Raw genomic sequence first — 12,894 nt, forward strand, 5'->3', positions numbered from 1 at the left:
AAACAAATTAGTTGCAAAATCATAAATAATGGAACCATTAAAAATTTCAAAAATAATTCTTCTCTACAGACGTATTATAAAAGAAGAATAATTAAGTAATGATAGCCTTAATAATTAACTCTTCCCAAAATATTAAAATGCTTAATATTTTTCATTCCCAAATCTATATTAACAAATGACTATCAAGATACTGACTTCAACTTAAAGATACTGCATTCATAAAATCACATATGAATTGGAAATTTCTTGCAGAATATTTTTTTTTTATTATACCTTCTCACCACTTAATTCAGATATAAGTACTCGTCTTCACTTGAACTTTTTTTTACTTCTTCTTACCATAGACAATAAATTTGCGTCAAAAAAATAACCGAGACAAAAAAATATTACAACAATCGTAGTATTTGATTTCAAGTAATATGAGGGTTACCATCTCTATGAATCCTCTGATTCTTCTTTCCAATAGTAATTAAATTCAAGGGCCTTTGAGCTTAAATCTATATTTGTTGCCACGAACGATGATATTGAATCCAACTAGCACGAACTTTGAATTGAACTCGTACTCCTTGAACCTTGATTTGTTCTTCGTTCTTGAGTTTGAACTTGATTTCTTGAACTCCAACTTGATTGTTTGAAGCTTGAAACTTGTAAAGAAATTTGAGGTGTTTGATTCATGGGCTCTCTTTTCCTTCTTGTTATAACTTCTAGTATTTGTCCCTTGAGACAATTTCCGCTCATTTTCAAAAGTACGAGATTTGGAAACACTGAACTTATATTTGCTTGAAGTTGCCCACTTAATCGATTCTCTGATACACTGATGTACTTGACACTAGGTTGGGCATGTAAAGGCAGGTTGAAGGATCCAATGAAAGCATTACCACAAAGGGACAATCCTATAAGTTGTGTATTATTTTGGAAAAGCCAATTCGGGAAACTTCCTCTTAAATGGTTCAGTGAAAAAACAAGGAAACTCAACTGATTTTGGTAGTGAAGAAAATCTAGGCAGCGTTTGAAGGTGAGTGCAATTCGACATGGAAAAGATTTCCAGTTGGAACATTGGAACCCAAGCACGACTTTCAGTTTCCGGAACACCGATATTTCCATCAGTATATACCTCTATAAGGCTAGAATGGTTAGCAAAGGCCTCAAAGGAAACTGGGACTTCCAAGTTGTTATTCAAAATGTTTAGAGATACGAGAGATGTGAGTTTAGAAAGTGGAGAAGATGCAATATTTCCAGTGAACCGATTGTTAGAGATATCGAGACTTAGAAGAAATGTTAAGTTTGCAAGACAAGAGGGAAGCATTCCATCAAAGTTATTACTACCGACTCTGAGCTCTTGGAGGTTTTTAAAATGGCACCAATCTGCAGAAGAGCAATCGACGAATATAAATCAAAGAATTATGAAATCAGACTAATTAAACTAATGCAGAGAACCATAATCAGGTGCAGAGTTTTCTCTAGCAAAATTTTATTAGTGAAATATCCAAACAGAAGAGTAAAAGAAGGAGAGTCTTGGCGTAACTGGTAAAGTTATTGTCACGTGACCAGAAGGTCACAAGTTCAAGCCATGAAAACAGCCTCTTGTAAAAATATAGTTAAAGGTTGGACCCTTGTGGTCCGGTCCTTCTCCGACTCCGTGCATAACGGGAGCTTAGTGCACCGGGCTACCCTTTATCCAAATAGAAGAGTAAAGCTCAGATGATGAGAAAACTTGAAACCAACATACCGTAATCAAATGATCCAAAAGTATGTAAATGATTCCCGGATATATCCAGATACTTCAATCTAGTGAAATCATTTAAATCTGCTTAAATGAACAACGATGTCACTATATATTAACAACTACATTTGTACTTTACATAGCACAAAACATATATATAATTGTTTCAGATGAAGATCGAGAAGCTCACTTAAGATTGATTGCAGATCGCTGTGATTTGTGAGAGTAGAACCTAAGTCAAGGACTTCCAAGTTGCTCAAATTTGTGAGTTTCTCAAAGCCTGTAATGTAATTAGCTTTGAGAAGCATACAAAGATACATTCAACAACAACAACAAAAATATGGACTTATAGATATATTCAACAACAAAAAAAAAAAGAAATGTAGTCTGGTGCACTAAGCTCCCGCTATACGTGGGGTTCGGGAAAGGGCCGGACCACAAGGGTCTATTATACATAACTTTACCTTGAATTTCTGCAAGAAACTGTTTTCACGGCTCGAAAGCAATTTTACCAGTTATGCCAATTTTGTCGGTGCATGCTATGTGTGGCGCCCAAAGAAGGGGCTGGTCCACAAGGTGTGTATATATATATATATTCAACAACTTTCGGGAAAACAAATTACTATAACTCTCAAGCACTTAAATTAAAGTAATCAAGAATAGTGAATTGAGAAAGAAATTAGGTAAAAACTGTTGAAATTGTCAAAAGTCCCACATCGGTGGATGACAATTTTGAATGAGAATTTCACCCTATAAAAGGAGGTCTAATGTTTAGGATTTAAACACCTCTCATTTGCCTTTTTTATCTTCTTAAGACATTTGTATCTTCTCTCTTTAGTATTATTTCACTTGTAATTTTGGAGTGGAATAAAATATTGATTGTGTCTGAGGAAGTAGGCAAAATTGGCCGAACCTCGTAAATTCTGGTGTTCTTTTATTGTTGTCTTATTGTCTTGTTTATTATTTAGTGGTTGTCATAATTTTTGGAATAGTAGTTGTGACTCATTCACACTATATACATTTGGCTTCCGCTACAATTGGTATCAGAGCCAAGGTACTGTCTAAGTATGCTCTATGGTTGCAGCATAGTCTGATCTTCCACATCAGAAAAGATCTATCTTGGTAACTGAGTCAAGGTTCTCTCTGAGTATGATCTGTGGTTGCAGCTTAGTCTGATCTTCCACACCAAAAAGGAATTAATCTTGATTTGTGTCGTCAGCTACTAAATAATATTTGTGTCAAAATGAGAGACGATAAACAAGAAGAATCTACATCAACTGTCAATAATACGTCATCGTTGGCATCTTCGCTTATAACAAGAATTGTGTCAAATGCGAAATTTGCGGTAGAAATTTTTGACGGGTCAGGATATTTTGGGATGTGGCAAGGCGAGGTTCTAGATGTTCTTTTTCAACAAGGGCTAGATCTTGCCATTGAAGAAAAGAAGCCAGATGTTATTGGAGAAGAAGATTGAAAAATTATCGATCGTGTTGCTTGCGGTACCATTCGATCCTACCTTGCTAGAGAGCAGAAATATCCATACACAAAGGAAACTTTTGCAAGTAAATTATGGAAAGCACTGGAGGATAAATTTTTGAAGAAAAACAGTCAAAATAAATTATACATGAAGAAGAGACTGTTTCGTTTCACCTGTGTTCCTGAAACCACAATGAATGAACATATCACCAGTTTCAATAAGTTGGTCACAGATTTACAAAATATAGATACAACTTTTGATGACGGTGACTTGGCCTTGATGTTGTTGGGGTCACTTCCTAATGAGTACGAGCACCTTGAAACTACTTTACTCTATGGAAATGACGAAATCTCTCTCAGAGAAGTTTGTTCGGCTTTGTACAGCTATGAACAAAGAAAGGGAGAAAAACAGAAGGGCGGAGAAGGAACGTCCTCAAAATCAAACGAGGACTAAGAAGGGAAGATCCAAGTCGAGATCTAGACCCAGCAAAGATGAATATGCCTTTTGTCGAGAAAAGGGGCACTGGAAGAAAGACTGTCCGAAGTTGAAGAATAAGGGCAGACATAACAATGGAAAGGCTATTATGGATTCAAATGTAGCTGATTGTGATGATTCAGACTTCTCATTAGTTACAACAGAGTTATCAACATCATCAGACATATGGTTGATGGACTCGGCTTGTAGCTATCATATGTGTCCCGACAAGGACTGGTTCGTGAATTTTCAAGAAGGAGAATATGGAGTCATCCACACAACGGATAACAGCCCTCTTACCTCATATGGCATTGGTTCAATAAGATTAAGGAGCCATGATGGAATGATCAGAACATTAACAGATGTTCGATATGTACCGGGTTTGAAGAAGAATCTCATCTCTGTGGGAGCCCTAGAATCAAAAGGGTTCAAAATCATTGCAGAAAATGGAGTGATGAGAATATGCTCCGGTGCACTAGTGGTAATGAAGGCCAATCGGAAGAACAATAACATGTACCGCTATCGTGGTAGTACAGTTATTGGGACAACGACAGTGACATCCAGTGATGACAAAGAGGCAAAAGCAACCAGGCTATGGCACATGCTCTTGGGACATGCTGGAGGGAAATCCTTGAAAGCTCTATCTAATCAAGGATTGTTAAAAGGCGTAAAGACTTGCAACTTGGAGTTTTGCAAGCATTGTGTCAAAGAAAAACAGACAAGGGTTAAATTTGGTACAGCGATCCATAATACTAAAGGCATTTTGGATTATGTACACTCTGATGTTTGGGGTTCTTCCAAAACACATTCATTGGGTGAAAAGCACTATTTTGTAACCTTTGTTGATGATTTTTCCTAAAGAGTATGGGTGTATACAATGAAGAGGAAACATGAAGTGTTGGGAATTTTTCTCAAATGGAAGACGATGGTGGAGAATCAAACAGGCAGGAGGATCAAGTGTATTCGCACAGACAATGGAGGTAAATACAAAAATGATCATTTCAATAAGGTCTGTGAAAATGATGGCATCGTCCGACACTTCACTGTCAGACATACACCACAACAGAATAGAGTGGCAGAACGTATGAACCGGACTTTACTGGAGAAGGTACGGTGTATATTGTCCAATGCTGGCTTGGGCAAAGAATTTTGGGCTGAGGCAATTACATATGCATGTCACCTCATTTATCGTCTACCATCTACTGCCATTGATGGCAAGACACCATTTGAAAAATTGTATGGAAAACCTGCTGTAGATTATGATTCTTTGCACGTGTTTGGCTCAATTGCATACTATCATGTGAAAGAGTCAAAATTGGATTCGAGAGCAAAGAAGGCTATATTTATGGGGATTACTTCTGGAGTCAAAGGATACCGCTTATGGTGTCCAGAGACAAGGAATATTATATTCAGCAGAGATGTTACCTTTGATGAATCTGCCATAACAGATAAGGTGACAGTTGAAGATGTCAAACAAACTGGTAGTACATCAAAGCAGGTGGAGTTTGAGGGAAAATTTATTTTTCCTACGCAAGAAGCAGAGGAGGAAACAATTGAAGATTACCCTCTAGAAGAAGAGCCAGTAGAGAGGGAGATTCCAACTCAGGAACCTCGACAACAACTTGAATCAATAGCAACCAACAGGCCAAAAAGGATAATAACAAAACCTGTTAGTCTCATAGAGACGGTTGCTTGTGGAACCTCAATTGTAGCTGATGATGTTCCTACCACTTATAAAGACGCAATCCAAAGTTCAGAAGAAGATAAGTGGAGGATTGCCATGAATGAAGAAATGCAGTCCCTTCATCAGAATCATACATGGAAATTGGCAAATCTCCCGAAGGGAAAGAAAGCAATTGGGTGCAAATAGGTATTTGCAAAGAAAGAAGGATTTCCTAACCAAGAAGATGTTCGCTACAAAGCAAGATTGGTGGCCAAAGGATATGCTCAAAAGGAGGAAATTGATTACAATGAAGTATTTTCTCCAGTTGTAAAACATTCCTCCATTAGAATTATGTTGGCTTTGGTAGCACAGTTGGATTTGGAACTAGTTCAGATGGATGTAAAAACTGGAAACTTGGAGGAGGAAATCTACATGACTCAGCCAGAAGGATTCAAAGTTGCTGGAAAAGAAAATATGGTATGCAAACTTAAAAAATTATTGTACGGATTGAAACAATCTTCTAAACAATGGTACAAGCGATTTGACAAGTTTATGTTGCGGCAAGGGTACAAGAGAAGTAAATACGATCATTGTGTGTATTTGCGCAAACTTAATGATGGTTCATTTGTATATCTTCTCCTATATGTTGATGATATGTTGATAACTTCCAAGAATTCGGAAGAAATTGATAAGTTGAAGATTCAACTGAAGGAGGAGTTCGAGATGAAGGATCTGGGTGAGGCAAAGAAAATTCTTGGCATGGAGATAATAAGAGATAGACGTTCAAAGAAACTCTGTTTATCTCAGAAAGAATATTTGAAGAGAGTACTACAGCGTTTTGGCATAGATAAGAAGACTAAGCCAATTAGTACGCCACTTTCTCTCCATTTTAAGCTAAGTACTACTATGTCGCCAAAGGATGAAACTGAACAGGAGTATATGTCAAGGGTACCATACGCAAATGCTGTTGGTAGCTTGATGTATGCAATGGTTTGTACGAGACCTGACATTTCACAAGCCGTTGGAGTTATTAGCAGATATATGCATAATCCAGGAAAGGAGCATTGGCAAGCTGTGAAATGGATTCTACGGTATATTCATAGTACTGTAGATGTTGGGTTAGTTTTTGAGCAGGAAGGCAATCGGTCTGTAGTTGGATATTGTGACTCAGATTTTGCGGGTGATCTGGACAAACGAAGGTCAACTACTGGTTATGTGTTTACTTTTGCAAAGGCACCAGTTAGTTAGAAGTCTACTTTGCAGTCAACAGTTGCTTTGTCTACAACAGAGGCAGAGTACATGGCTATTACAGAGGCTGTGAATGAGGCAATTTGGCTTCAGGGGTTGCTAAATGAGCTTGGTATTGAACAAAAAAATATTATAATTTTTTGTGATAGTCAAAGTGCTATTCAATTAGCGAAGAACCAAGCTTATCATGCAAGGACGAAGCACATTGATGTTCGGTATCATTTCGTATGAGAAATCATAGAAGAAGGTAGAGTCACAGTGAAGAAAATTTATACTACGGAGAACCCTGCTGATATGCTGACAAAAATGGTGACTGCGGTCAAGTTTCAACATTGTTTGGATTTGATCAACATTGTTGAACACTAAAAATTGAAGATGAAGACACAACCAAAATTTGTTATTGAGAGAAAATTGAAGATGTGGAATTTTGCCAAGGTGGAGATTTGTTGAAATTGTCAAAAGTCTCACATCAATCTGAGCATTCCATCAAAGTTATTACTACCGACTCTGAGCTCTTGGAGGTTTTTAAAATGGCACCAATCTGCAGAAGAGCAATCGACGAATATAAATCAAAGAAATATGAAATCAGACTACTTAAATTAATGCAGAGAACCATAATCAAGTGCGGGATTTTCTCTTGCAAATTTTATTAGTGAAATATCCAAATAGAAGAGTAAAGCTTAGATGATGAGAAAACTTGAAACCAACATACCGTAATCAAATGATCCAAAAGTATGTAAATGATTCCCGGATATATCCAGATACTTCAATCTGGTGAAATCATTTAAATCTGCTTAAATGAACAACGATGTCACTATATATTAACAACTCCATTTGTACTTTACATAGCACAAAACATATCAGTATATAATTGTTTCAGATGAAGATCGAGAAGCTCACTTAAGATTGATTGCAGATCGCTGTGATTTGTGAGAGTAGAGCCTAAGTCAAGGACTTCCAAGTTGCTCAAATTTGTGAGTTTCTCAAAGCCTGTAATGTAATTAGCTTTGAGAAGCATACAAAGATGCATTCAACAACATCAAAAAGATATGGACTTATAGATATATTCAACCAAAAAAAAAAAAAAAATAGTCTGGTGCACTAAACTCTCGTTATGCGTGAGATTCGGGAAGGCCCGGACCACAAGGGTCTATTTTAAACAACTTTACCCTGCATTTCTGCAAGAAGCTGTTTTCACGGACAGCAACTTTACCGGTTATGACAACTTTGTCGGTGCATGCTATGCGTGGCGTCCGGAAAAAGGACCGGACCACATGGGTATATATATATTCATTCAACAACTTTCGGGAAAACAAACTACTATAACTCTCAAGCACTTAAATTAAAGTAATCAAGAATAGTGAACTGATAAAGAAATTAGGTACATACTAGGTTTAGTAGGCACACTGTCCAGAGGATTGCCGCTGAGAATCAAAGACTTGAGAGATGAAAGCTGACTGAGAGACGAGAGAACACTAAGATTGAACTTATTACCACTTAAATCAAGAACCTTCAAATTCCTTAACTCAGACAACTTATCAAAACCTGTCAAATAATCTCAACATGTGAGTTAATTTGAAATTCACTTAAATAAGTACTCCACTAAAAAAAAGACAGCTCGTACACTTAACACTAAATTTTCGCTATGCGCGGGATTCGGGAAGGGCTGGACCAGAAAGGTCTCCTGTACGTGGCCTTATACTGCATTTCTGCAAGAGACTATTTTCACAATTCGAACCCGTGACTTCTTGGTCGCATGGCAGTCCAGTGCACTAAGCGCTCGCTATGCACGGGGTTTGGAAAAAGACCAGACCACAATGGTCTATTGTCAGCCTTACCCTGCATTTCTGCAAGAGACTGTTTCCACGGTTCGAATCCCTTCCGGTCACGTGACAACAACTGCCAAGATCCTCCAAAATAAGTACTCCACTAGTATTCTCAAATACAATCAGAAAATCCATACCTTCATTTTTAAACCAACCTACTAAGTAGCTGTTAGGCAAGTTTAGAACCACAAGACTTTGAAATGGCAGAAACATAGACGCATTGAAATATCTAGTATTCGGTTTTGGGTCTGTCCCATTGACAGAGAGTTCAATTACTGGCATGGTAGTACTGTTACTACATTTTACACCTTCCCATATACAGCAGTCACTTTTCTTATTATCTACCCAAGTGGAATAATGAGTACTTTTAAAGGTTGCTTTGATATGCAACAGAGCAATTCTCTCTTCTTCTAAACAGGCTGAATTACCATATACCAAACCAACCAAAACAATTCCCCAAAACCATAATAAAGTACTGATCTCCATTTTTCTGAACAGTCAGGATTTTGTGGTATAGAATCTCTTAAATAAGAATTGGGTGAGTACATATTTTCTACTCTTTGAGTCATTTTCAAAGTAGTAGTGTTACATTGTCAGACATAGGTCAAATAATTAATTCCACTTGACTAATTAAATGTATTTTCTACACTTACGTCATTATCTGATGATAAATGGAGACTAGTCAAGACTCCATAAATTCAACAGCGTGCGTTGAAAAATGGAACACGTATAATTAGATGGTGAAGATTTTTTATGTGGGAATTAAAAGAGAAAATGAAACTGTAGCCGCTCTTAAATTAATGAGAAAATATATTGTATATGCGCTTTCAAAATAATAGGCGAAAAAATATATATATTTTTTTATATACACATACATTCTGTGTGTTATATACAAAAATTTTATAAGTTTTATATACTTTTTTGGCTACCGAATGTAAATAGTTTCTGGCGCAGGTAAAAAGTAACAAAAGCTCCCAAATAATAGCCGAAATATATATATATATATATATATATATATATATATATATATATATATATTCCGGGATGTTATATATAAAAATTATACAAATTTTATACACTTTTCGGCCGTTGAATATAAATAATTGTTGGCGTAGGCCGAAAAAAACCTTGAATTAAAATAAGTATTAAATCGGGTAGTACACATTAAATTATTTATTACATACGACAAATATATAGGGAAGTTAAATTAGTTTGTTCGTTTTCACTCAATGCAGACTAATTTTATATTCAGCTGATATGACTTAATGAATATTTTAGTGGGTTCGGTTGGTGAAATAGAGTCAGTCTTCCATCTACATGTGGATTGGAATTAATTTACTACAACAAATTTCATCTTTAACGCGTGATTATTAGCTACGATGAAAACGTTTGTCCCTAATTATTCATTTTTGTGATAAAAATTATTCCATCCACTTCACTTTAATTGATTTTTTTTTATCTTTTTTTGTTGTCTACAATGTTTGATTTGTTGAGTATTGGAGTTTTAATGATTAACAAAGTTTATCGAGAGGGAGGAAATACTCTAAGAACCATATACTCAAGATAGCTAATGAAATACTCTAAAAATTAAGTATTCAAGGTTGCTGTTGAAGGTTCTTACAAGGCAAGGTATCGAATTCGAGTTTGTTGGAAGAAGGCTGCTAACGTAATAAAGGTCGTTGTCCAATAAGATATGCGTAAATAAGCGATAGACAAGAGTACAAGATATGTGAGTCTTTGAAACTGTAGGAGTCCTATCAAATAAGAAGTTGACTATATATGCTGCATAGGACTTCTAAAAGATATGTGATCCAAGTAAACTTAAATACTATCTTGTTGGATTGGACTATCCTTTTGCACATCAACCGTGAAACTATATTTTCAACACTCAAGTCGATTACTATACTTTTAACAACTGAATTTAGGTTGACTGGGATGGTTACACGATAGGATGCTCTCCAGACTAGGGCGATTAATAGTAATGCTATATGCCTAAAATTTCTCTGGCGTAAAAACCATGTTCTGAAATTACATTATTATCAGTAACATAAACAAATTATATTAATTCTACCATACTTTGTCGGTTATGCTTGATCTTTTTCCTGGAACTTTTTAAATCTACTAGTTAAGGGGTATGCTTACGCGTGTATCCCATATTATTTTTATAAAATACAGATAAACTATAAAATAAATTAAACCTACATATTTTAAGTGGCCAAATCTCAAATTCAAAATGATTGAATAACCTTCTCTATACGAAAGATGAACAACTTCATTAACTGAGTTATTATTATTTGTAATCACATTATCTTTAGTTTACGAGGCAAAATATGTCACTTGATTTTCAAGATATTCTCTGTTTCTTTTGCGGCTGTAGTTGGGGGGTAAAAAGTTAGTATAAGGTTATGTTATTATCTCTCCAAAAACTAAAAGTAATATAAGAAAAACAAGAGCCTCGATATAATGATGCACGTAGGAAGAAATAAGAAATGGAAACTCAAATCTTGTTGGTGTATTGAAAACGAACTAATAGTCTTTCCTTTTATAGACAAAAAAAGCCTTGGCCTCCAAGTTGTAAAAGAAAAGATACAATTTTTATAAATGATATCCACCATACAATGCAATACTTTGGGCCCTAAGAATATTACCCTCAAAGTCTACTTGCAAATAGATTGAGATTGACTCCACTAGCCAAATTGGCCATATTACATTTGTTAATATAAATGGCCTTATCTATAGATATGCAATAATGTTATTAGGGTTGTCTTAGAGGAACATCCATAGATCTGCAATAATGTTGTTACTTGTTTACCCGAAAAACGGATAGAGTTAAATTTGTACGTAGTTCTAAGGATATGTGGTATAACTTAATACAAATCGTAAGGATAAATAGAAATATCAAATATGGATTGCAAAGAATACAAAATAAACAAGGTTGGAAAGAAGATGATTTTTAGGACTAAGCAAGATGAATCAATTTATGAAGCTTAAAAGAATAACTCTTGAATATAGGAGAATATGGTGCTTGAATTATAATGTAAGCAAAGAACTGTCCTTTACAAAAGCGTAGCCATCCTCTTTATAGTGGAGGATCCTACTTTTAGATTAAAAATACATAGTGGGAGACCCATGACAAATTATTTTTTTCATAATTCCTGCCAGGATTCTCTCCTCTAGTGGGATTGCAACGACTCTTGTATGTGAGCTCGATATTGACTCGAGTTTTTGGTCTTGACTCGAGCTCTCGATCTTGACTCGAGCTCGATTCTGACTCGGATCCTTGTATTGATTCGGGGTCAGTGTTGGTCGGTCTCTGAATCATAAGCTCGATAACTTTACTTTGCATCATAGTTCAACTTGGATTCGAGCTTGATAATAACATCGAGCTCGATATTGATCGGTCCTTCAGGCTCGAAGTTTGGTGACCAGACTTCGGACCTCAACCTGATACTATGAAGATGCTTCTCCGATCTAATGTATTACCATTTAAACCAGTTCGTACTAAGGGCTAACCGGTTTTTACCGTATAGAGATAGTCCCCTCGTTTCTCGAGAAGGATGTAGCGAGAAACGACATGATTTCACAATGGCTCGATTAGATATAAGCTGACGTTCACATTGTGCTCGATCATGATGCACGTGATAGTTGTCCCGTCGGTTTAGTTTTTCAACGCATTTAATGCATGTCAGATGGTGGTCGGCCACCGCTGATATTGAACCGACATTACTTTAATCTATAAATAACCCTTCCTTTTGCCATTTATCACTTTTACATCTTCAATCGTCCAAATTTTTCAAGTTCCTTTTCGTACCCTCTGAGTTTATTCGCAAATCTGTGATTCCTCTCTGCAAAAGTCCTTCTTCAAAACTACCAAATCTTTGTCACTTTCTTATATTCTCAACCTTTAAATTCGAAAATGGCGAAAACATCACAAACCATTCCTCAGAAAGAGAAGGCTTCATCTTCACAGTCTGCCGCCGATGAAACACTGGTAGAGCCACGGCCTGAGGAGTGCATTCCTGGGGCGTTTGTTCTTTCCTCTGACTTTAAGGTCGATAAAGGCTCATCGATTTCCGGCCGATGTGAGCCAGTATTGAGGTACATGTGTTCGATAACCGAGAGGCACCTCAAACAGCTAAAGAAAGACTGCAATTGGGAGAACAAAGAAATAATAATCCCTTCTTCTGACGAAGATATCACCACTTAAATGAAAGGGTTTTTAAGTGTGTATACTTACCCTTTCACGTTAGGTCCCCCCGACTCTGTTCTTATTGACTTCTGCCGTCAATACCAAATAACCCTAGGCCAGGTCCATCCTTCTTTTTGGCGGATCGTTATTTTGATCCGATACATTGTGAATAAAATCGAGGGGATGCCGTTTACCCTCGACCATCTCATCCGTTTGTACCGTCCTCACTTTTTTCGAGGAGGGTTAATAAAACTTCAGCGTCGGGCTACCAAGGCTCTGTTCTCGAGCATAGAC

General features: G+C 36.5%; 1 protein-coding gene across 3 annotated transcripts; it reads right to left on the minus strand.

Annotated features, from left to right (window-relative positions):
• Positions 1 to 408: 408 nt before the first annotated feature.
• On the minus strand, positions 409 to 9,012 carry LOC107818922 (receptor like protein 21). Of its 3 annotated transcripts, XM_075246920.1 has the most exons (7): positions 8,549 to 9,012; positions 7,975 to 8,130; positions 7,486 to 7,575; positions 7,298 to 7,375; positions 1,914 to 2,003; positions 1,730 to 1,807; positions 409 to 1,365 (listed from the first exon to the last, which is right to left on the minus strand). In XM_075246920.1, the coding sequence occupies exons 1-7, from the start codon at positions 8,895 to 8,897 to the stop codon at positions 908 to 910; spliced, it is 1,299 nt and encodes a 432-aa protein (XP_075103021.1). In that variant the 5' UTR covers positions 8,898 to 9,012; the 3' UTR covers positions 409 to 907. The 3 variants fall into 3 exon arrangements, with proteins under 3 accessions (XP_075103021.1, XP_075103022.1, XP_075103023.1); XM_075246921.1 differs by lacking the exon at positions 1,730 to 1,807; XM_075246922.1 differs by lacking the exons at positions 409 to 1,365; positions 1,730 to 1,807 and adding an exon at positions 7,054 to 7,126 and having other exon boundaries at positions 1,976 to 2,003.
• Positions 9,013 to 12,894: the final 3,882 nt, after the last annotated feature.

The sequence above is a fragment of the Nicotiana tabacum genome, chromosome 23 (assembly GCF_000715075.1).
Source record: "Nicotiana tabacum cultivar K326 chromosome 23, ASM71507v2, whole genome shotgun sequence".
Classification (NCBI taxonomy): domain Eukaryota; kingdom Viridiplantae; phylum Streptophyta; class Magnoliopsida; order Solanales; family Solanaceae; genus Nicotiana; species Nicotiana tabacum.